At 36.3% G+C, this 26,182-nt stretch overlaps 2 protein-coding genes across 5 annotated transcripts; one reads left to right on the forward strand and one right to left on the reverse strand.

The window, feature by feature from the left end:
• Window positions 1–1,317: 1,317 nt before the first annotated feature.
• CCT7 (chaperonin containing TCP1 subunit 7) lies at window positions 1,318–19,163 on the reverse strand. Of its 4 annotated transcripts, none has more exons than XR_016317930.1 (15): window positions 19,051–19,163; window positions 17,805–17,903; window positions 15,163–15,258; window positions 14,618–14,683; window positions 14,235–14,310; window positions 13,528–13,639; window positions 12,924–13,057; window positions 12,128–12,303; window positions 11,378–11,532; window positions 6,737–6,906; window positions 4,923–5,057; window positions 4,241–4,429; window positions 3,703–3,827; window positions 1,941–3,124; window positions 1,318–1,908 (listed from the first exon to the last, which is right to left on the reverse strand). XR_016317930.1 is itself a non-coding variant. In XM_089712849.1 (15 exons), exons 1-15 carry the CDS (start codon window positions 19,051–19,053, stop codon window positions 3,029–3,031), a joined length of 1,632 nt encoding a protein of 543 aa, XP_089568975.1. In that variant the 5' UTR covers window positions 19,054–19,163; the 3' UTR covers window positions 1,318–3,028. The 4 variants fall into 4 exon arrangements, 3 of the variants coding, with proteins under 3 accessions (XP_089568975.1, XP_089568974.1, XP_089568973.1); XM_089712849.1 differs by adding an exon at window positions 11,100–11,130 and having other exon boundaries at window positions 1,318–3,124; window positions 11,409–11,532; XM_089712848.1 differs by adding an exon at window positions 11,243–11,273 and having other exon boundaries at window positions 1,318–3,124; window positions 11,409–11,532.
• A 465-nt stretch (window positions 19,164–19,628) lies between these two features.
• LOC149475809 (uncharacterized) lies at window positions 19,629–24,941 on the forward strand. The gene is made up of 3 exons (XM_089712496.1): window positions 19,629–19,932; window positions 20,337–21,680; window positions 23,686–24,941. Exons 1-3 carry the CDS (start codon window positions 19,645–19,647, stop codon window positions 24,937–24,939), a joined length of 2,886 nt encoding a protein of 961 aa, XP_089568622.1. The 5' UTR covers window positions 19,629–19,644; the 3' UTR covers window positions 24,940–24,941.
• The last annotated feature ends 1,241 nt before the right edge of the window (window positions 24,942–26,182 follow it).

The following is a 26,182-nucleotide window of genomic DNA, read 5'->3' on the forward strand; positions in this document are numbered from 1 at the left end:
AATAAAGAAATACCTTTACATCGGCCTTGGTATCACTATGGTTCGCATGCTATATCACCCCGATCTTGTGAGGGTGTGAATCTTCTTTAAAAATGTTTTCAGTAGTCTCATAGTTCATGTCCATGGAACTATAGTCATTTCATGTCCTAAAACCCACAGTATGAGTTCATTTTGGTTCCTTTAAACATACAAAAATTCAAACTAATTGCACACTTATCAAGGATCGATGATGCAATATTTTCAAGTGTGGTGTGTTTTTACTAAGTATTTATTATTACTTATGCGTTTATTATATCTATGGTTATTAATTTATTATATCTTAGGTACAATACGTACAAGAAAACATGGGCTCTAGCGTGTTTAAAAGGATACAAGGCTATAAAAAGCCGTGCGAATTATAATGCGTTTTGCGAGAATTTAAATGTACTGATTAGTATGATGAATGATAGCATGATGAATGATACTTACAGATTTTTATGTCTAAGTTTATGTCCATAAAAAATGAACCAAGCATGTAGTGTAGGATTGATCTATAAAAAATTGTTTGTTTGAACGCGCTATACATATTTATTTATTTATTTATTTATTTATTTGGTCAACCAACATTTGTTTACAGTGATTCTTACAATATAAATATTACATGCATCAACATATTATGTTCTTGCCGAAAGTAACAAATAAAGGTCACCAATTCAACAGCATGCACCAATTCAACAGAGCTATTTCTTAAAAGTACAATACAGACATGTTATTATTATTACTAAATAGATGGAATATTTTAATTAATTTAAGGCTGATAAATAATTTAATAATTTACGTTTTTAATTTATGAATTTCTTTTACTATAGAATGGAGCTTGTTGGGTGTATGGAAGAATATATCTATCTATTTTATATTCTATACCTACTCAGGAACTACTGGTCAGATTTGAAAAATTCCTTCGGTGTTAGATAGCCCATTTATCGAGGAAAGCTAGGCTATATATCATTACGCTAAGACCAACAGGAGCAGTGCACTGCTGATAAAACCGCGGCTGCTGCGACCTCCGCCCGCACAATTTTTGTAAAAAAGGGGTACTTAGTCTTAACTTAGTCTTATACCTCACTAGCAAACCGGGCGAACTCCGTTTCGCCACCAGAGACACCTTTTCTTTGCTATAAACCTCACGGAGCCCGAGACCTTTCCAACGAATGCAAAACCGTGGAAATCGGTTCGTGCGTTCTGGAGTTATAGCGTCAGGAAGGAATACCCGACTTATTTTTATATAGTAGATTTCTTTCAATAATAACATGGATATAGGAAAAATAAAACAAATCATATGTTAATACTTTAATATTTATTACTAAAACTTACACTAACTTTGTGAAAGCAATACATAAATTATTAACTCAATTATTATCCCACAAACGGGTAATTAAATGAAACCTAGCAATTCTAAGCTCAGCCTAGATAAATTAGTATTTAGTACTTGTTCTAAAAATGCTACAAAGTTTTTTAAGCTATTGCATAGCTTTTATCTCAGACTTTGAGCGTGGCAACCGAATGTAAAAATCCCGTAACGAAAAAACCTAACACCCCCCACTCCAACCGGCACAGCGATGCGATGCTATGCAATAGCTTTACCGCGGCAGTCCTCGAGTGACACACGTATTTTTATTTTTTAATCATTGGAAAATTTCATAAATGAAAAGTATATTCGAGTATTTTTATTCAGAGTAGGTATTTTTTTAGTGAAACTTCTTTATCGGGGTTAGAAATTGAGTGTAACATTTTTTCGTTACGCGTGACATTTTTCCGTTACGCGCTATCGTTTTCTTATCCCTACCACGCGTGATTCGACGTATTTCTGTAAAGTTGCATATACATAGTAAATTATTTTTTGAAAAATAAGGTCATAAAGAAGTTTCACTTCGTACGTGTGTAGACTAGTGCACGCACACATTTTTTATTTATAATTTTAGCACTATTTCTCACAATCTTGGATCTTGGAATATTTATTTTTAAAATTATTTTTAACATTTCCGCCAACTTCAATAAAAGAGGTTTCATTAGTTCTGATAATTTGAAGGCGGTTTGTTTTTAGTTAAAAAACCATTTATTCATATTAACTGTAGCCAAAATAACTACCAAAAACAAGTACTAAACACTAATTACATGAACGATACACATTTTATCTTTATTGACAAAAACAATGTTTAAAATATCATATTGCCAGTATTTTAAATGCATTTTGTATATTATAGGATGGTATTCTTCTTTCGGGTAAACGGCTGAACATTTTTAGATGAAAACACAATATTCTCTATATTCTTAAAACGGTTCAACCAAATAATGTTGCGATATAAGTATTTTTTCTGGTTTTTCGCAAAATTCAAGTTAAAAATGCGAAACGTTTAATATTTTAAACATATTATGTTAAACTTTTTAAAGGACAGCAAGCTTCACTGGTGGTTATATAGAAATTTAAACTCAATTCCTAAATGAAATGCACATTTTTTTATTTTACTATTGGTCAAAATAATAAACAATTAAGGGCCGATTTTTCAATCCTTGGTTAAAATTTATCCGTCCAATAAAGTATTACGCGAACATATTAAAATGTCACCTGTAAACTGTCATTTACGGACAATTAGAATACATTTTTGTAATGGTAGTTTAATACGTTATTCGATGAATAAGTTTTAATCAACGATTGAAAAATCAGCCCTAAAAAACATACATCATAACTGTAATTTCTTCAAAATTGTGTTCTAAACTCTGCCTAATACACAAAGGGGCAGAGTTTTGCTTTGGAGGATTTTTAAATTGTAATTCTAGTACATATTTTATTAATAATGTCTTATTACTTTTCGTCTCATACTGCAAATTTGACCTAGGACCAAAATTCCTTCATTTGTCGCCTTTAAAATAGCCCTTCCACACTGATACGGTCGACATTTTATAAAAACTAACAACTTTTTCATAGGAATCGAGTTAAACAAAAAAGTGCATTATTATTATATAATATTATTGTGCCCCACTTTGCCCCTTACCCCATACGGGGTCGTCCCATGCCCCTGCCGGGTGGTGCCGGCATATCTCCACCGCTCTTTACGTTTTTGATAGTTTCGTCTATGGAGAGAATCTGAAAAATGAAAAAAAATATATGTAAAAAAGTATAATAATAGAAAGTTAATGTTTTTGTGTCTGTCTAGTAAATTGGGAATGAAAATACAAATTGACTGTTTTATGGTGCATTTACATCTAACGAGCATAGAGCTAGAAATATAGTCATTTTTATCACCTCATGTCTACTATCAAGATCCTCACTGTTCAATCAGAAATTGGATCCGTTTGTTTTAATCATCGGTGACAAAACTTCATACATAATATTTTTAATTAGTAAAACTATAGATATCATTTTTAACAATTTATCATTAGACATATGCATCTGTTTCACTGATCGATTCTTTCTTCTTTCTACAGACAATCCATTTTTGTAGTGAAACTTTAGGCGCGTTGAGAGTAAAATTTCAAGGTCACGTCATGGAGTAAGTAATCTTTGCCAAAGAAGTTTCACTTCTGACACGTGTACTCAGCGCACACGCTATTTTTTTCCGTAAAATAAAAAAAATATCGATCACTAGGAATAATTTAATCTTACTTACCCCCCTTGTGTGTAAGGGTCTACACACATACATACATACACACAAACAAACAAACCTGCGCAGCAGCTTCACAAGCGGCTGTTATAGCGTTGATCTTAACCACGGCGGGCTCCCAGACGCAACTGAGGAAATTGTCCGCAATGTCCTCCTTTTGAATGTCCACGCCGAACCAGACCTCGCCTGAAAATAGTAACTCTAGTGAGTAAAATGTTACTCGAGGGAGTAAAATTTTGACTGTGGTCGATAATACGCATGTATAGTGGTATTGCAGAAAATTACTCCAGTGAGTAAAATAGTTTTACTTTGTCGAGTAAAATAATGCATGTATGGTGAGTAAAATTCAAGCGTGGCGAGTAAAATAATTTAATGGGTGGTAATAAAAATAATTGTAGTATTCCTCGTGGCAAAAATACTTCGAGCTAATTAACTGATGGATCAATGGTTCATACTTCATTCAAAAAAGTCGGAAGCTCTCAAATCAAAATTTTCTGCTTATTGCCTAAAGCTTTAATGTCTAGTTGTGGCTTTAATGTCTGGTGATGATGATGAAAAATGATATTTTCACGAAATTTGGCCTATTTTTCATCACCCACCTTGATGATGCTTCTGGCGCAGCTTATTCAACAGATTTGTGGCATCGAAACCGGCGTTGTCACACAGCTGACGTGGTATAGCTTCAAACGCTCGTGCTATGGCCCCAATGAGCAATTGCTCCTTGCCAGCAATGCCTTTGGAGTGATCGCGGAGATGTTTGGACAGCTCCATGTCTATTGCACCGCCACCTGAAAAAAAAAAAAAATAGTTAAAAAATTGTTTAAATATTCAAAGATAAGAGACGTGACGGCATTGCCATGACGCGACATTGAAATTTTACTCTCAACGCGCCTTAAGAAGTTCCACTTCAAAAATATAGACAACTTAGCAAGTATATTGTGAAAAATATTACTACAGATAATATTGTGAAACTATAGTTAATTTATTAAATTACCATAGAGCATTATTTAACATCACTACATAGTATAAAACAAAGTCGCTTTCTCTGTCCCTATGTCCCTTTGTATGCTTAAATCTTTGAAACTAGACAACGGATTTTGATGCGTTTTTTTTAATAGATAGAGTGATTCAAAATAAGGTTTTAATATATTAAGCATACAAAGGGACATAGGGACAGAGAAAGTGACTTTGTTTTATACTATGTAGTGACATGTCGGGTTTTAGATAAAGCAGGCGAAGCCGCGGTCGGAAAGCTAGTTCCCTATAAATTCTAAAACTCACCAGCAACAACAGCATCATTCTTGATGGTCCTCCGCACAATCATGATAGCGTCATGCAGAGAACGTTCTGTTTCTTCCAGAAACTGTTCAGCGCCACCTCTGAGGATCAGCGTGCAAGTTTTGGCTGCTGGGCATCCTGAAAAAGATAGAAATATGATTAATAAAAAGCATTGAATATAAATTGAATAAAAATGTCTATTTCAAATAATCTAGTGTACATCTATAATACTAAAATCGCAATGACCCAGGACTCAAATAACTATTGATGAGTAACAATTTTTCGAAACCTAAATAAACTATTACAGATACCCCATAAAATTCTAATCTACATGATTCTACCTGTAACCTGCATATATAAATATTAACATGATGCTAAAATAAAGTATTTGATGTGTCTATTGGCCGTTCCCAATATCCTATCTATCTTCAACCCTACTAAGGATAGAAAATGCAATCTATCTTTTGTTTTGGCGTCCCAATAACCTAACTAGCGATAAGCTAACCTATCTCTGATCGCTATCTATCGTCTGACGTTTAACCACAGAACACTAATAACCTAGTTCCGTTCCACATTTTTTACTATGTAACATCGATAATTTGAATAATTTATCTAAAATATTAATTGCGATAATGTTACATTTTTATAAGGTACTGTTTTTGTGCTTAGAATATTAAAAAAACCGTCATATATGAAAACAATAATACAAGCGTGAAAGATTTCTGCGTAGTATGGAACGTAAGAGAGGGTCCGATAGCCTTGCCTACTTACTCCCAACCATAGATAGATGCATGCTACTTGCGTTATTGGGACGACAACAAAAGATAGAAAGAACCTTACTAGTATGTCTATCTATAACCGTAGTAATATTGGTAACGGCCATATATTCATATGAATATTTCTTACCAGGCGGCGCATTTTCTTTTTCATAACCTTTACAAGAAAACAGGCCATTATTATCAGAAAATTAAAGCAAGTGGTTTTTATACGAACGAATAATCATGAGCCATGGTGTAAAAAAAAACAATGATTTAAACCAGCCTTTCCCAACCTGGGGTCCGCACACAAATCCAGAAAATTACGAAAGCCTTAGTGACCAGACTATTCTGATGGCCGGACTTTGTATTTTTCAGTTTTAAGATGGAATAATCTATCATTGATGGGAGGCTAAACTGTTTCATACAAAAACACTGCAAGAGTTCAATCAATTTTTTAAATAATATAGATTGGCTTATGCGAATAAGTTTTTTTAGGGGTCCGCGGATCATGGTAAGGTTAGGGGTAACTAGGGGCTAGGGGTAACAAATTGAACCTTAAGGGCTCCCACACAAAACTGCGATGAGATGCAATGCGAATTCGCATCGCAGGAACTTGCGTTGAGAATTTCTGCGATACGGTCAAGTGCGGTAAACCGTTTGGTAGGGTGACCATTCCTTCAAGTGTAGTCTGCCGTACTGGACGTGTTTTTAGGAAGCGTAAGATGGATCGCAATAAGATTATTGCACTGCTATTATTGTTAAATAGATATAAAAGACAAAGAAGATTCTGGGTTCATCCATATATTACGATTATGAACTCTGATGGGAACTATTTTATTCAAAAGTACTGTGTTGAGAACTGAAGAAGATAATTTTTTTTATTTGCAGTAATATCGCAGGAATATGCGATGCGTAGCAGATCCGAAATTCTAGCGTGGTGTGTTCATGCGAATTCGCAGATATTTGCGATGCGATGCGAATTTGCAGTTTTGTACGGGAGCCCTAACTCCACAGGTCGCGGGTGGAGGACAGACAGACACACACACTGCACACACTCACCCGCGAATATGTTGTACCGCTCGCCGCCCACCTGCCGCTCGCTGAACCGCGCGCACGCCCCCAGTGCGTCGGGCCGCAGGTCGCGGGTGGAGGACAGCACGGCGCCGCCGCAAGCGCGTTGCGTTCGACGCATGTCCTCGTCGGGCACGCGGCCCGCGCAGAACATGTCGCTGGAAACACGAAAACATTAAGCGCCTTGTACACTGTCCATTTGGCTGTACGTCCCGCTAGTGTCATACACGATGCACGACGCAAAACGACAGTGAATAGTTTTGACGAACGTCAATAATTATTATTATTATGTTGCTGGATTTGCATGACCAATTTTTCGTCCAGCGAGCACCCCCACCACCGCGAAAGTCGTGCAAATGGACAATGGATAACGCTCTGACGTACGTCAGAGCGGTCCTGCATCGTGCGTGCTCGATCGAAATCGAAAAAGCTTTTGATAAAGCAGGTGGCATTTTTACACACGTCCTGTCGTAAACTTCGTTCGATTTAAATGCCATGCTTGACGCGATACGATAGTCAGTATAATACATCCAGCAACACAGACTTGAGCTGACGTACAGCGGGGATGGACCATGTATAAGGCGCTTCAATAATAATAAACACTTTACACTTGCACACACAAAACAAAACAAAATCATACGAAAATAATACACAAACTGTACCACCAGCAATATAGTACACACCCAGAGTCGGAAAAAAAAGACGTGTGGCACTCGGGGAATGCCGCGGTAAAGCTATTGCATAGCATCAATGATATTTTATGTATAGATACGTTATATACTCACAATATATCCAAAAAAAAAATGCTTCATATGCAGTGTCAGGCACACACAAATACAAGTTTCATTTTACTTAATTTATTACATTGACATACTGTATAAGAGAGATGGCTCTAATAAAATGATATAAACAAAAAAGACAAAGATAGTTTGTCACTTCCGCGCAGGTGTTAGCAAAAGTCATAAGAATTCACCAATTAAATATAAATAAACAAATAGTTGGCATGGTAATTGGCATAGAGTCTATGTTGTTAGTCTATGCCATAGACTAACAACACAGAAGGTTCAATGCACAGACATGTATCAAGATAGACTAAGCGAGTGTATGTACTTCCCGTGTCCAAACTAAGATTATGAAACTTACTTGACGCTGGCCTACACTCAGTCCGCGCCTGCAGTTCGCCAAGGAAAGACGTGAAGCTGAATAAAGTAAAATGTCGAATTACGCCGTTATAAACTGTAGAAACTCCACAGCTGTGAGTGGCCGAGTTAGCAGAGATGTTTCCTTCCACCGGTAAGTAATTTTCTAATCAGAATATGCACTATTTATTTTAAAATCAAATAAAGAATATCTGTGGAAAACGATCGTGACAAACACGGATACCAAATCATACGAAATGATTCGGAATACATTGCGGCTTTTACTTGGCACGGTAAAGATCGAGTCGTATGATAACAAGCAATGAATAGCGTCATCTCATTTTTCTGTTCTCATTTTTCTGTCCAATTTTTTGGTTAGTGATGTTAATTTGATGCAACAGTTCTCGATTCTAATTGATTTTATAATCGAACAGAAAAATGATAATTTGAAGGAGCAATTTTTCAGAAAAAAAGGCATAGATTTTTTTTGTCAAAACTCCTTATTGCTTAGACTATGTTTGTTTTTTCAGTTTTCCAAGTAACCCGAACATAAAAGAAAAATGGATTGATGCAACGGGACATAAAGATTGATTGATTGACAGTTTCATTACTTTCTTTCGATGGCCTCTCTAGTACGTAGTACACGGTAACTCAATGGGCATATGTAAGAAAAAGCTAAAACACATTAGTTTACTTGTTAGAATATTAAAAGGTTTATAACTTTATTTTATCATTCCTCTGTCTATGGTAATTATCATTTTTCTGTCTTGAATCGATTTAGTAATCGATTACGATTCATTTATTTAATTACCTCTTAGACATAGATCTAGTTTGATCTGATTTCTTTCGATTTACTTCGATGGGATAGGACGATACTAGAATCGCCGCGCGAGTGGCGTCCTAATCGATTTAGCGTAAAATGAAATTACCATCACTAAAAAGCGCTCGTGACGTCATAACGCGTCAAGGTCAGTACAAAAAATATGACACGCTTGGTTTTCATACAGATCGCGGTACTTGCGTAGTCTATCTATGTCTGTGGTTCAATGTTATAGATGTTACGTTTCCTGCACAAGTAAACAAATGTGACAATTTCATTTACTATTTAATTATTATTATGATGTTGTATTAAAATGAAAAAAACTTTTTTGGAGATATAACTGTATTAAATATTTATCACTAGCTGTGGTGTTCATTTTCGGTCATCATCATTTCACCCGATAAACACCCACTGCTGAGCATAGTCCTTCTTATAGAACTCCATAAGGACCGATCTTACGCTATTCGTTTCAAGGCAGTTCCCGAAACCCGTACAAGGTCATTACTCCAACTTGTAGGATATAATAATAGTGGTGCCTAGATGAAAAAACAGGATAAATAAAAGAAAGGATGAAGTATAAGCCTTTTTTATTTAAAACACAAATAAAATTTATGTTCAATAGCTATTTACAGAAAAGCAAATAGCATTTTTCGTCAGTAGCGATAATCTTTTCTTTAATGTATACGTATATTCAACATCATTTTTGCAAACAAACATTTTTGCCATCACGATTTCATTGTATATAATAAATAGATATATTTGTGAATTACATGCACTGTGTGGATTTAAATATAAAAATAATCAAGTATTTACCCAAATCGAAATTAATAAAATAACCGTTCTATTTTCAATAATCGTATCTACATGATAATCTTTGAACACAGTGTACGCTAGCTTTGTCACACTAGTGATTGAAGCAATGTTTTATCCCTTTCATTATTTCAATACAAGTGTCAAGCAAGTGTCATTCATAAAGAATTGTAAATTGTTATTTTTACTCTTAAACTGTAATAATTTAATATATTTTCCTGTGATATTATATTCCTTTAACTTTCTTTATTTTTTTGCACGAATACGTGCACTTTCTGAACACACAGGAAGGCATTTTCGACAACTTTAATGTACCTATCGGCACATGCGCTTACTGGGACCGGTCACAATCTGACTGATTTTTGACTGATTGCATTGGTCCCAAATAGGACCAATTCACGGAATCAGTTTTGGTGCGTTGATGACGTATCTACCTCTTGTTTCTATATATAATAATATCATTGCATAGCATGCCTTCAAGCCACACCTCCGAGCCCGTCGGAGTGAGGAGCGTGAGGTTTTTTCGTTACGGAATTTCTGGATTCGGTCCCCGCGCTCAAGGCACGCGATAGAAGCTATACAATAGCTAAAAAAAAGTTTTTATGTGTGCCCGATATGTTCCTTTATACAAACAAAAAATAAATACATAAATAATAAAATTTTATTTTTTTGTCACCTCATGTCTACTATCAAGATCCTCACTGTTCAATCAGAAATTGGATCCGTTTGTTTTAATCTTCGGTGACATTTTCCCATTCAATACAGGACATGGGCAAAATTGTGGCAACGCAATACTGCCATAAATTAAAATATTGAATTGACATTATAAATTGGCAATTTTTATTCAATAGCATCATTCGACTTAGAAAAAATATTGGCCCAGCTTGCATGCAGCGCTGCCAGCTTCCCATACAGAATCTGCCATTCCACATCTACCCCCTGATATACTTTCACATCCAAGATATACTTACCGGTTACCAAAGTACTGCGTAGCCACATTACCACAGTTGACAGATATAATATATGTACATACAGTTAGGAAACTAAGCCCCTGCGATGAAATTATGACGTAAGCACTGTTATAGTTATGTGTTAACCGACTTCAAGAATAAAGGAGGAGGTTATCAATTCGGCCTGTATATTTCTGTTTGCTTATTTTTCACAGTTGATTTTGTGGTAATTTTGAGATTAAAACTCGTTAAAATACAAAATTATTTTCAAGAAGAAACAATCCGAATTTACACCTTGTAAAAGTAAATACGTTTTTATCAGTGCTATATTTCGAAATCTCGTTTACGCCGAAGGCTATTTAATGTACCTAAATTATTTATAATGCTTGATATTTGTATTAATTATAAACCAGACCTTTTATTCTTGTACAGAATCTGCCATTCCACATCTACCCCTAGTATACTCCCACATTACACTGCACAAGAGACACTCACCGGTCAGCAAAGTACTGCGTGGCCACATCACCGATGGGCAGTTTGCTCAGCACCACATTGGCCTGATATTCTTGTACAGAATCTGCCATTCCACATCTACCCCTAGTATACTCCCACATCACACAAGAGACACTCACCGGTCAGCAAAGTACTGCGTGGCCACATCACCTATGGGCAGTTTGCTCAGCACCACATTGGCCTGATATTCTTGTACAGAATCTGCCATTCCACATCTACCCCCTGGTATACTCCCACATTACACTGCACAAGAGACACTCACCGGTCAGCAAAGTACTGCGTGGCCACATCACCTATGAGCAGTTTGCTCAGCACGACGTTGGCTCCGCTTGCATAGAGAATATGCCATTCCACATCTACCCCTAGTATACTCCCACATCACACAAGAGACACTCACCGGTCAGCAAAGTACTGTGTGGCCACATCACCGATGGGCAGTTTGCTCAACACCACATTGGCTCCGCTTGCATGCAGCGCTGCCAACTTCTCGTATAGAATCTGCCATTCCGCGTCTACCACCTTTTGGTATTCGCGTACGTTGTCTACGCGAACCTGGTAAATATTTAGGAAACATTTAGGTGAACATAGGCAATACCTTAAAAAAAAAATCGACGCAATTATGTGTTTTTATAAAAAATCCCAACCAGAAGATGAGTTATACCTATATATTTAAAATTTAATGTGTTTTATCACCTCATGTCTACTATCAAGATCCTCCACTGTTCCATCGGAAATTGGATCCGTTTGTTTTAATCATTGGTGATTTTGTTCAGATATATATTTAAATTTTAATTTTTGAAGTGAAACTTCTTTATCGGGGTTGGAAAAAAATTTAGTGTAACATTTTTTCGTTACTCGTGACATTTTTCCGTTACGCGCCATCTTTTTCTTATCCCTACCACGCGTGATTCGACGTATTACTGTAAAGTTGCATATAGTTAATTATTTTTTGCAAAATAAGGTCATAAAGAAGTTTCACTTCTTACGTGTGTACACTAGTACATACACACATTTTTTTGAGTCTAGTTTATCGTGAACATAGAACAATAACAAACATAGTAACAATAACAAATTTCGTGACGGTATTATTATTGTGTTTCATTTGTAAATAAGTTACCCTTCGATAAATAAATAAACAATATCTTACTTCAGCATTATCCCTCTCAGCTTTGAGTTCAAGCTCAATATTTAGCAGTGCAATCTTGCAGTTTTCATAGCTCTTCGGTTGCATCTCAAAGCCGGCGTACGAGAACGTCTTCTTGAAGGCCACACCTTCAACTAGGAAAGAGTCCTCTAACGCACCGCCCGCTACTTTCTTGATGCCTGAAAAATAACGGCATTCAAAGATTTTCGAAAATTCACTTGCTTAGACTGGGCATGAAACTTACTAAAAAATTAATTAAATTAAAACTTGTTATTTCATTGATTATTTAAAGTAGTATTTGAGAACTTAATCACATTAGATTGTTGTAGTGAAAATATTTTTCTATCACCTCATGTCTACTATCAAGATCCTCACTGTTCAATCAGAAATTGGATCCGTTTGTTTTAATCATCGGTGACATAAATAATATTACAAAATTTTAAAAAAAATATTCAAAAACTTTCAAGAATACAAAGTCGATTGAGAAAAATACGCCGAAGAACAGAAGTTCGAAAACAGCTTCATGCTCATTGTTTTTTTTTTTTCAATTTTCTAAAATTTTTTAAACACCGACAAATTACACACATCTTTTTTATTTTTTAAGTGAAACTTCTTTAAGCGCGTTACGAGTAAAATTTCAAGTTCGCGTCATAGCAATACCGTCACGTCATGGTGTGACGCAACGATTTTGGTATCTTTAAATCTTGTTTAAGAAGTTTTATTTCTGACACGTCTGACACAAATTTTCACACATTAAAAACTACATTATTTTCATATCTTTTTAATTATTTATACTAACCAATCATATCCAAAGGCAGCAAAGGCGCGTCTAATAACAACACAGCATCGACCACCATCTTGGAAAAGTGATCCTTCTGCTGATGAATAAGTTTAGAAGACATCGCTGTAACCGCGCATTTCTTTAGCAGATCCCTGTGAAATTGTGTTCATTTGTATGTTTGTTCGTTTGTGGTTCGATCGTGGAAATAGATGGGGATATTCATATGAGTTGTGTCCACATTAAATTCGGTAATTGGATCCGTTGTTATAATCATTAGGATGTAAAATAATATAACTATAGTACACCACATAAAACGTTAACCTAAAAAATATTTTAAATTCGTTCTAGAAGGTTCTAAATCACAATGAACACACACAGGCAACGCTTCGAATTCAAACATTCAACCCAGCTAGCCCAACCTTTAAAAATATTCTAGAACAATAAACGCCTTCAACACGCAAAGAAATCTCTTACACTTTTTTACTCGTAATAACATTCAATACAACGAGTGCTAAATTCTAAAAATTTCAAAAAACGTTCCAGAGCTTCCCTACACCTTCTAGAACATTCAAGAACTTTCGATAACCTCCAAGAACCTTCCAGAACATTCCAGAACACTCACCTCTGTTCCTCCGGCGACTTGCTCTCAACACGCACGGACAGTTCCTTCACTTTATCCACGGCCAGTTTCGAAGCCGCACGAACGGCGCGAACAATAACACGCGGGTGTACACCTTAACACATTTAGCGTGTTAATATCCTTATTTTTTACTATTTTTTTAATATAATAATAATAATAAACTCATAATGTTAGTATTTCGTCAGCATTTCTGTGGATCCGTAAGATTGTAATCATTGTGCAACGATGTCTCACTATCCTTTTGAATGCGACTTCCCAACCCCCAGAAATATAAGCGCAACTTTGTTATTTATTTTTTTGAATAAGCCAATTTTCCCACTATTACAAGCCAATTGTCCCATTTTACCACAAAGCCATTTACCCAATGTGTTCAAACAACAGAAAAAAAATGTTTTAAAATTATCTGTGTAAATAGCCATCATTAATTTCTTTAATAGTGCAAAACACACTTTTTTTTACTTTTAGACGACTTCAATAAAATTATTTTGAGTAATTTAGGAAATTTATTAGCCATTAATTCCATAAGCCAAATAAAATACAGTCATACTTAATTTTTTTTAGATAAAATTTTATTTCAAACCACCTATACCACCCCCATCGCATTTCATCCCAAAGCCATTTTCACCATGTAGGTACCCTCCCAAGTTTTTTAAAACTACCCTCAACCTAGATAATAAAAAATAACTAACCTTCCTCAACAAACGGCTTCAATCTCTTCAGAAGCTCGCCGGCAAGAATCACCACAGATGTGGTACCGTCGCCGACCTGAATTTTTAAAGTTTATTTTTTTATCTGTGCTATGGAATATATGCAAATATTACTTGAGTTGGAAAAATCATATAATAGTTTGTCATCAAGCGAATTCGGAAATTGGATCCGTGTTTATAATCATTTTGTTTGACTGTTTTTTTTTTTACTTTTTACTTATTAATAAAATTGAAGTATCAATAAAAATATTTATTAGTAATATCGTATATTTTGACGAGATTTTCACGAACACATGCTGGTCGATGTTTATTACCGAAAAAAAAAGTAAGTTTCTTTTCGTAAAATAATATTTATTATTACATACCTCAGCATCTTGCGATTTGGCAATGTCAACCAATGTTCTGGCAGCAGGGTGGACGATATCCAAAAGCTGTGGAAGGAAAAATTATTAAACACAATATTTTCTCTATAAATAACCTTATAATACTATTTATCAGGTCAATTTAGAAACGAACATAAAAACTAACTGGGGCCTTATTATGGCTGGTTATTGCGTTCATAAATGAATTTGCCAGTCAGTTCAAATCACGGCGTAAACTGTCTGGAAATAAGAGGTCACAATACGGCCCTTGGAATGCGTAAATAAAAGAAAGCGTAAGGAGTAAATACGAATTGATAACCTCCTCCTTTTTTTTGAAGTCGGTTAAAAAGGAGAATAAATTTATCATTTAATTTGACTGAACATAAACATTATGTTACATAACAGAAATTCATTTTTTTCACAGAATAGGGTACTGCTTCAGATATTAATAACTCAGGCCCCGGAATCACAGACACAATAGAAAATCTATTGTGTCGTGGACCAATCGGGCCGTTCGGGGCTCAATGGGTTAAGGAAAAATCACCCACCTTCATAATAGTAGCTCCATCGTTTGATATCACCGCTTTGCCGGAATGGTCGACAATCAGTTTGTCCATACCACGCGGGCCGAGTGTGGTACGTACCTGTAAAGAAATAAGTTAGAAGAAATAAGTTATACGGCATAAATAATGTTCTAAATTAAGCAATTTGCGTAATAGATTTTGATGTGTTTCGTATATTTTTTTGTTAGGTTACTGACATGGTGGTAAAATTTTGAAACCTACCTACCTATGTATGTATTAATTAAAGTTTTCATATTTTAATGTTTGTTGTTCAGTTGGTTCTCTAAATTTTGCTTTTGTTATTGTCAGGAGAAGATCTTATGAAAGGAAACCAGTCGAAATTTGAGTCCAAAAAAATAAATTACAATACCAATCAGCTAATATTTTCACGTGAGATAGTTCGCGCGTTCAGCTAGTGCCTATTCCAATTAGTAAATTACTTTTATTTTGGAAAGCACTAGAGTGTAAGTCCCTTAAAGATAATTTTATCAGCATAACATTTTCACCTCCTATATGTATACTAGCTTAACGCCCGCGGCTTCGCCCGCTTTATCTAAAACCTAAACACTACATAGTATAAAACAAAGTCGGTTTCTCTGTCCCTATGCCCCTTTGTACGCTTAAATCTTTAAAACTACACAACGGACTTTGATGCGGTTTTTTTTAATAGATAGAGTGATTCAAGAGGAAGGTTTATATGTATAATAATTAATAACATCCATTAAATAGTGGAGAAGTACTGTTATTTTTGAGGTTTCTAATGTGATGTCGTAAAAATTTACATTTTTTTCGCTTACATTGCAAACGCAGGCTGAACCCTACGAGTTTTATCAAAATAATGTACTAAGTATTATATACATTGAAAAGGTCTACAGAAAAGTCCGCGATGGTATATGTCTATCTCTTATGGATAACCCACAATAACTTTTTTTTGTCATTTCCTTTTTACGACAAATAATGGCTTATTTTCGAAGCGATTTTAACCAATACAGTATTAATCCTTAACCAATTAAATACCTTGAATATATTGTTCATTTAATATAGATCTATATGGCCCTTTACACCGTATGATTTATGGGTACGCGCAGACAGAGAGCGTTCTGCGTTCCGCGTTCTGCGTTCTGCGTTCCGCGTTCTTTGTAATGTGAAGGATCTATAGCGCCGGCGCACACAGAACGCAGTTAGACCGCGGCGGTCATTCGGAACGCTTGCGTTCTCGCGTTCTCTGTACAGAATTACAAAGAACTCGCGTTCTCGCTATGGCTGGTCCGTCTTCTCCAATTGGTATCTTGTTTTTCTATTTCAGATTTTACATAGTCATGTAACTCATTGAAGCTATTTATTGACATTCAAAAATAAATATAAAATCTCTCTTCATCTTGAAGCAGCTCAGGCATAAGAATACTAAATTCTCCCATATCATCTCGTTTCGTGTTGATAGGGTATACCCAACATTTTCTACTTTTTTTTGACTCCTCTAGACTCCACAAAAGCAAGGCTTCATCTTCGGAAGATGAACTTTCGAGAGACATGTTTCACGTGCGGAGAGTCGCGAAATAGAACGCAAATGTCTTGAACGTGCTCCTGTGTGCGCTAGAACGCAGAACGCAGAACTGACGAACGCAGAACGCAGAACGCGGAACGCAGAACGCTGCATGTCTGCGCGTAGCCTATGTGAATATTTTCGACAGATTTAAAAATTGCGGGACGTACCGTTTGCGGCGGTACCGGCCGGCCGCCCGGCTATATATGTACCTATTTTATACCAGTGCGAAGCCGGAGCGGGCCGCTATGTTTTTATATACAACGTTCACAGTTTTTCTGTAGTGTATTTAGTATCAGCATTGCACCCGTGCGAAGCCGGGGCGGGTCGCTAGTAAATTATATACTAAAACCTTCCTCTTGAATCACTCTATCTATTAAAAAAAATGCTCATCAAAATCCGTTAAGTCGTTCTTAAGATTTAAACATACAAAGGGACATAGGGACAGAGAAAGCGACTTTGTTTTATACTATGTAGTGATTTCCATCATTTAGAGCGACGTACACGGACTGCTCAAGCGGTCGATCATTGACTGCTCGATCTGTCGCTACAAACCGCGCAGTTACTGGCTTGAAGCGGTCGCGACTGCTCGAACAGTCATGTGTACAGCAGTGAATGAATGTCTATAGTTCACGGCGCGGTAGCGGCTACAAGCAGTCGGTCTCAACTGCTTGAAGCAGTACGGCCACTCTTACAAGTTAAATGTGTGATACCACCTCATATACTTCTATCTCGTCATCCAATCGGCTATTGGAACGAATTTTCGTATAATCACAGGCTCATAGGTGGAAATGAAATACACAACAAATGAATAAATTTAAAAATAAATCATAAAGTATTAAATTTATTCTACATTCTCCAATATGATGAAGGCTACATAACCAAAATAGTATTTATTACAATGTTTGTTCTGGCTAATCTCTGGAACGGTTGGACCAATTACGACAGGACTGTCACTGACAGATAACCAATGTAATAAGGAGTAACTTCAGCTTCTTTTTATTCTTATATTTCATAAGGACCTAGGATTATAAGGATTTACTCATTAAAGCTAGTGAGCTAGAAAAAATAAAAATATACATACAGCGTCCACAACCAGCTGGCAGGCATTGATGTTAGACACCAGTTGCGGCTTGCCCTGCGACTGGTCTGTCCCCTCCCGCAGAACTAAGATTTGTGGTTGCTGAAATTATACAGAAAATAAACATTTTTTTTATTGAAGTGAAACTTCTTTATCGGGGTTGGACAAAAATTTAGTGTAACATTTTTGCACTTTTTACATGTGTACTCTAGTACATGCATACATTTTTTTTACAACAAGCATACACACTTGGCCACCTCCTTGATACATTGGTTGATGTGTGAAAGTAGCACAGAGGGGTCCTGGGTTCGATTACCGGTGGAGAGGAAGAAAAAAAATGTTTCGGTCGGTCGGTTTCTGGTAGGACACAGAAGGTTGATCACCTACTTGCCCTGAAGAAAATCGATCAGTGAAACAGATGTATTATACATGTTTCACTAATCGATTTTTTTTGTCTCTTACTCCACTAGGGGTCATGAGACTTCACTTTAAAGGCGATGCACTTGAAGTTAGGTGATCACCACTGACCATAAGCAGTATTAGGGCACAATATTGGATTACAATGTTTTTTTTTTTAATATATTATCGCAATCTTTCAATTTGCAGATACTCAGCGATATTATACGAAATTTTAATGTCATGATATTATTATTTGTTTTAAATAAAACAAATAATAATATCATGACATTAAAATTTCGTTATATGTACAAATATTTTTTTGTTGAAAAATGTTTCTTTTTTAATAGGGTTAAGATTGAAAACTGTGTTTGTTTTTTGGCTTGTGATTTGTACTTTTATAAAAATATTTTTTTATTATCTGCAATCATTGTTTAAACTATGAAAGGATGATTTTTAGGCACGTATAGCATATTAAAATATAAATTTTGAATTCTATAATAATTGATAATAAAAGAATGAGTCAAACATATAATGGAAATCGAGTTATTTTTAAATTGATTGATTTCTTGAATATTCCAAACATTTTCCACAACTATATTTTTGATCAAACACTTGCATATAATACACTTATTCAACACATTTTCTCATATTACACTCACAAATTCTAAAAAATAAATTCATATTTTGGATTTTTAACCCCTTCACTTATAGAGGGTATTTATAATGAAAGTACACTTATTTTTCGTAAAATATTATATACACAGACTAATTTTTTACATAAAGATTGCATTAACGATTAAATTACGCCATTTACGCATCAGATTACATTAGAAATTTCAAATTTATTTACCATCTTGAACAAATTCTATTCCTTCTACTTCTATCTATTCAATAAAATTAAAAACATTGACTGACAACTGACAAATGACATGAAATTACTTTTGAGTTTTTGACAGAGTTGTGTCAAATGACTGAAAAAGTCATAGACAACGCATGTGAAACTAAAAAAAATAATCGCTAGATAAAAGTACATTATTTATTATTATTTCATTTTATCACCATACTTTCTAGTTCTTTTATAAATCTTACAGATACTTCCGGTTGATCGAACTATTTTGAGAAATAATCGTCGTCCGCGTCGCCCTGCGTCGCTTCGCCTCAACCCACCCTCAACCGATTCTGAATATATTAATGGCCGACGCATTTAAAATCAATTATTGCTTGGTTGCTCAAATGTGCACAATGGTATTCAAGCCTTATTGAATATACTTTATCTCTTCGTTGGACGTTCGAATATGATTTATCTGTCCGTTTTGAATCTTTTTTTAACAATGGTGTCTGTTGCTGAGTTCTGTGGATTCATTTTGACGGGTATATTTTTAACCTGTAAAACTGTCAAATTTACATTTCATTTTCTCCTAGCAATTCTGCACTATGAAAATAGATGATTGATGAAGTGTTTGTGGTTTGCGCTGCATGCTCATTCCCAAACTTTGTAAAACTAAACTTATTTTACACAATATACATAATTTTTCAAAACTCTAAAATGAGCAAACAAGTCGACATAAAAGCATTAGTATCACATATAGTAAAAGGAGATGGAATGGATAAATGTCGCATTTGTATGGGAAGTACAAAGGAAGGTCGAGTGTTCTTAGAGGACACAGTAATGATGGACGAAGGAAAAGCAGTTACCCTGGCCGAAGTCCTTGAAAGAATAACGGGAATACAGGTATGTCATAACATTGTATGTATTGTTTATATAATATTTGCGATAAACGGAACGTCCACATTTTGACGGTACAAAATGGCGGCAGAAAGTATGCAGTAATTTCGGATAGTAATTTGCGGTTTCTCTTTTATTAGTTACGATACCAGAGCGCAAAACATATCTTCTATTTCAAATACGATAAGCGTTTGAACCTTAAAATATTCCAGCAGCTTACGGAAAACTTTACTAATTTAAACGATGTAAACAATCGACAGTACTGTACACAAAACTGTTCTAAATTATTTAATAGTTACTTTACGTAGAATTGAAAATGCAAAGTTTGCTTTGTAAACCGTTCGTCATATGGGCAGTATTCTAAACATATCTTGGAGTCGTGACCATTTGACTAGTCCCATTGATTACAGATGCAGCTGCAAGACGATCTGCCGGCAGGAATCTGCTCATCTTGCTCTGTGTCGGCTCTGAACGCTGCCGAATTTCGTGTTCTTTGCCATAAAGCGAAATCCGAATGGGATATATTAATAGATCTCTTGGATAACCTCCCCATGCCAACAGATAAGCAAAGCACGGCAATATTTGCGGTAATAAACAAAAACGAAATGACTATAGTCGATGATTTCAACGAACCAGTATCTAAAGATTCAGCAGCTACAAAATTATCCGAACATCTCTCAGGCAAATCACAGAGACAGATATATACATGTACAGAATGTTGTAAAACTTTCCGAAATCCATATCAATTGTATGTTCATTTAAAAGAGTCTACGGATATGAAAAGAGCATGTTATATATGTGGAGATGTAATGATGAGGGATTTGTTAGTTTCACATTTGAATAATAGTCACAATAAGAAGCCTATAGAATGTAAAGACTGTCCTGTGCTTCTAATAACTTTTGAACAGTATAATGACCATCGGACTAAGTTTCATGCTCTAAGTACAAACATTTGTATAGATTGTGGGCAATCGTTTCAATCGATAAATGCCCAACATGCCCATATGTCAATACACACACCAAAGTCATGTCCTAGATGCGATAAAATATTCAAGAACCAAAAATGTTACATACATCACTTCAAAAACTGTATCGATAATGTTAAGAGTACAAACAGGTCCCTATTAGACAAAACGCCAATCAGAGTTGGATTGCGAGGTAGCGTTGATAAAAAATGCATTTGTGATTATTGCGGCAAAGTATTTGCTGGTAGAAAGATCATATCAGCGCACATACAAATCGTTCATATGAAAAATACGCATCAACCTTGCGTTCATTGTGGAAAATTGCTGGCCGCAGCTCATATGTCAGAACATGTGAAGTCACATGACTTCAACCACACCTTTAAATGTAACCAATGTGGGATAGTTTTGAAATCTCGCCTCGGCTACGTTCAGCACTTACGCTTACACTCGGGAGAGCGACCTTACGCGTGTAAGCAATGTGGAGAAACATTCTCAACGTCATCACGACGATCAGAGCACGTACGCAGAACGCATAAGAAATCGGAGATCGTATTAAAACATGCGTGTACGTACTGTACAGCGAAGTTTCGTCTGCCCTACCGTTTACGAAATCATTTACTAACGATGCATCCAAATGAATGTGATTTACCAGAGATGAAATATAAGTGTACGGTTTGTGATGAGAGATTCAGTACATGTCGAGGCTTGGTGCATCATAGCAAAAAACATCAGAATGTGATGCTGTTCAAGAGGCAGATTAGGGATGCTGAGTTTAAAATTTTGAATGTGTAACTGTTGAAGCCTATGAACAATTATAAAATATTTGTTTTTTTTGTAAGAAATATGTTATTGGCAAGTTTCTTTTGCATGTATGTAGACTTTTTTATTTAATTCTATACCTATTAAAATAATATATCCCAAAGATTTAACTTATTACTTTGGTGTCTCTTTTTGAGTTCTATAGTTTTTAAAATGGATATTAAACTCTTCAAGTGTACTTATTAAATATGAAGCTGAACTTATGAATTTAATATCAAATGATTGAAAATAAACATATAAAAATTATTCAGTTTAATTTTGTTCTACAAACCTCTGCTCTGAATTTGACCAGAATGTAGTTTTTATTGAGTGGAAATAATATTTTCTTTGATTATTTCATTCATGACCGCCTCCTTGAACAGTGATTGACGCGTGAGCGCGGAACCGAGGGGTCCTGGGTTCGATTCCCGGTGGAGACGAAGAAAAAAAAATTTCTCGGTCTGGCAGGACACAGAAGGCTAATCACCTACTTGTCCCTAAAGAAAATCGATCAGTGAAACAGATGTATAATGCGTCTGCCCCTTACCCCACTAGGGGACACAGGACTTCACTTTTTTGATTATTTCATCATGATGTTCTTTGTATAAATAACTTTACCGCTTTTCCGCCCTCCGAACTGTATACGATCTACGTCAATATCTAATGATATTGGACTTGGACCTTTGCCTTTAAACCCACTTTACCTAATGAAGTATTGTCAGGGTAATAGCAAAAGACTTGGCTGTAGTACACTAAAATGGAAATTAATCAATTGAATTTATATTTTTTGGTTTTATGGCATTCAAATGCTTTATAAATATAAATTTATAAAGAATAGAAAAAATTCGATCACGAGGCGGGACTCGAACCCGCATCCTTTCGCGCCATTCCGGGGCGGATGCCTGACCAACTCAGCCACTCGTGACCCGCCAGAGCAATCGAATTTATTCTATTCTTTCAGTTTAATGTGTCTGGAGGGACACACCGCGCGCCATCTATTGAGATGATTAACAACCATTTCAACCAATATGTCACGAGTGGCTGAGTTGGTCAGGCATCCGCCCCGGAATGGCGCGAAAGGATGCGGGTTCGAGTTCCGCCTCGTGATCGAATTTTTTCTATTCTTTATAAATTTATAATTAATCAATCTTATATATAAAAATGAATCGCAAAATGTGTTGGTAAGCGCATAACTCGAGAACGGCTGAACCGATTTCGATAATTCTTTTTTTATTATATTCCTTGAAGTACGAGGATGGTTTTTATGTAGAGAAAACGTAAATATGTACCACGGGTGAAGCCGGGGCGGACCGCTAGTTGCTTATAAAAATTAAAGTACATAATATGAAGTCATAACCTACATAGATGCTCTTAAAAGATGGCGACACTATCTTTTACGCCAGGAGAATTTCACCTCCCGTTGGCGCCCGCGCCGCGCCGCTGTGGATAGAGCATTTCAAATCCTCATACCTACCTAGTTTTATTTTTTTAGTTTAACCCATTGAGCCCCAAGTGGCCCGATCGGTCCACGACACAATAGATTTTCTATTGTATCTGTGGTTCCGGGGCCTGAGTTAGTAGAGCAATAATTTTTTAACGGTCTGGTATACGTAAAGGCAAAAAAGCCCTCATTTGATCCCTCAGAAAACACCTAAATAATTAATCGTCATGTAGGTACCTATTCTTATTCAGGGAGCTTATAGATGGCATGCTTTCTGCCAATCTCATAAAACAATAGCTTGCAAAATGTGGATGTTACTGAATTATATCAAACGATTTCAAAAGTCTTCAATGGTTTGACGATACATTATTAGGTATCGTTCAAAATTATGTATTTTTTATTTAGAAAACGTAATTCAATACAGAAATATTGATATAGCTTTTTTGTCTGTCTCATCAGCGGCTTCCCCGTAATTTTTTTTAACTTTTGTGTGCCTACTGTCTTTGTACTAATTTTAAGTCTTCCGAAAACCTAAACGTGCTTTCTATTTTTCAGATATATGATGAAGACTTATGCCCGAAAGGAATATGTGCAGCTTGCACAGACCTAGCCAAGGCAGCCTATGAATTCAAAATTTTAGTCCGATCTTCAGCTAGTTTTTGGTTAAACTGCTTCAACTCTTTAGATCTGCTCTCAGATGGAAACAAATGCTCCAAATCTTTATACGCTATCTTCAACGACAATCTCTCCTTGCAAACGGTTAGGAACTTTGACGGGAATGCGAAAAATTTCGTCAACCATTTTCTAAATCAGCCCAAAAGGGAGAAAACACACGATAAACACGACAAGAAACAAAGGATTTCAAGGAATGGGCCGTCTTGTGCTTGCACTGATTGCGGCAAAGAGTTCCACAGCCCATATTATTTGAATTTGCATTTGAAAAACAGCAGTGAAAAGGAAGCGTGCCTGTTGTGTGCAAGCATGGTGAATAGAGGTGAAGAAATGAAAAATCACTTGGCTAGTGTTCATAAAATTGAAATGTTATTGTGCAATGAATGTCCGACACTTCTGAAAAATGCTCTAGACTTGAAGAGGCATCAAAAGAAGTGCCATTCAACGAATGCATACACTTGTACTCAATGTGGAAGGACGTTTACCAGGCAAGCAACTTTCGAGCTTCATGCCCAAATGCATATGGTTAGAACTTGTCGCGCGTGTGGCGATCAATTCACAAATCGTGGATGTTACCGCGTTCACAGGTCGAAATGTGAGCCAGATGCAAAACCAGACTTAAAAACGATACCACGGAGCAAGCGGTCTAACGTGCGCGATCCAGCTACGTTCATTTGCGACTATTGCAATAAAACATACCATTCACGACCTCAGTTGCAAAACCATATTATTTGGATTCACATGGACGTAAGACCGCACCAATGTCAGTGGTGTGGTAAGCGGTTCTACACGCCGGCTCGTTTAGCGGAACACACTGTGGTGCATACGCGGGAAAGAAACTTCGGTTGTGACATTTGCGGCGCGAAATTAGTTTCAAAAATGGCCGCCGTTTACCATAGACGAAGGCACACGGGTGAAAAACCATATGAGTGTGAGGACTGTGGGGAGAAGTTTATTTCGTCGTCAAGGAGATCAGAGCATGCGAAACGAAGGCATGATAAAGGAACGCGATTACCATGTTCTCTATGTTCAGCCAGTTTTGTTAGAACTCATGAACTAAAAAAGCATATGAATAAATCTCATTGGTTGGATGATGGTTTGAAAAAGGAAAAGGAAATGATGGAAATTGTGAAATAGCTTTTTTTTTTTATCGTTGGGAAATGCATTTACGCATCCCCCTCTACAGTTTTACTGCCCGAGGGGGTATGTGGGACTCGCATGAAGCCATACCCACTAAAACCCAACGGTGGCCACCGTTCATCTTCGGCGACAGGGGTTAACAGCCAGGCCTTGTACCCCTGCCGCCTACGTGGTGAGTGCCGCAACTGGGCGACTCGCCCAAGCCCCTAATTTGGCAATAGGCGACGGTATCGCATAATGATAACGCTGCCCTATTGCCGGGCTATCCACCCTCTGTCGCAGGGGGGGGCCGGTTTACTTGCAGCGAGCATATCTGCAGTATGCTCGTCTCTACGTAAACCTCCCCCTGTGCTTAGTTGTTAGCTCTTGTTTCAGGGCAGACGTTGGACATACTGACGCCTCCGTCTACCAGGTCTCCGTCGACGCAGAGGATCCGCCGCTGGGTCATTTTCCCGGGCCCTCTCTGCATCTTCTTTCGCCTTCATTATGGTTTCGCAGAAGGCTGCGACCATCCCCCATTTCGCGTCATCAGCGACTCAAACTCAAACTCAAACTCAAACATTTATTTATTCAATTAGACTTCTTCTAGAAGCACTTTTGAAACGTCATTAGGTACATATTTTTAACATTTACCACCGATTCGGAAAGCAGTATCTACGGAGAAGAATCGGCAAGAAACTCCATAGTTGCTCTTTTTAATCATATCAGTTTTACAATTTTACAAATTACATATGTAACATCATAATAATTATATTAACATAATATGCCAAAGAACTGTCCTGTGGTTTTTACGCGACAACCCTCCATGGGTTTTTATCTTCCATATATTCCTTAATACTGTAATAGGCTCTCTGAACTAGTACATTTTTTATATAAGTTTTAAATTTAGAACTACTAAACTCTTTAATATTATGAGGAATTCTGTTGTAAAAGCGTATACCTTGACCCATAAATGAATTTTTAACTTTAGCTAGCCGGAAAAATGGCATTTCAATTTTATTTCTGTTTCTTGTGTCATAACAATGTCTATCTCCGACTTTAGTGTGTAAGTAAGCGTTATTGTGTACATATAAAATATTATTAAATATATACTGCGACGGTACAGTAAGGATACCAGTATTCTTAAAGAGATCTCTTAGTGAGTCTCGAGCACGCAAATTATATATAGAGCGTATGGCTCTTTTCTGTAATATAAATATAGTTTCTATATCTGCAGCCCTGCCCCATAGCAGAATTCCAT

Source organism: Colias philodice, chromosome 29, assembly GCF_061535455.1.
Source record: "Colias philodice isolate Cphi_HAF_F1 chromosome 29, ilColPhil1 Martin Lab GWU primary, whole genome shotgun sequence".
NCBI classification, from domain to species: Eukaryota; Metazoa; Arthropoda; class Insecta; order Lepidoptera; family Pieridae; genus Colias; species Colias philodice.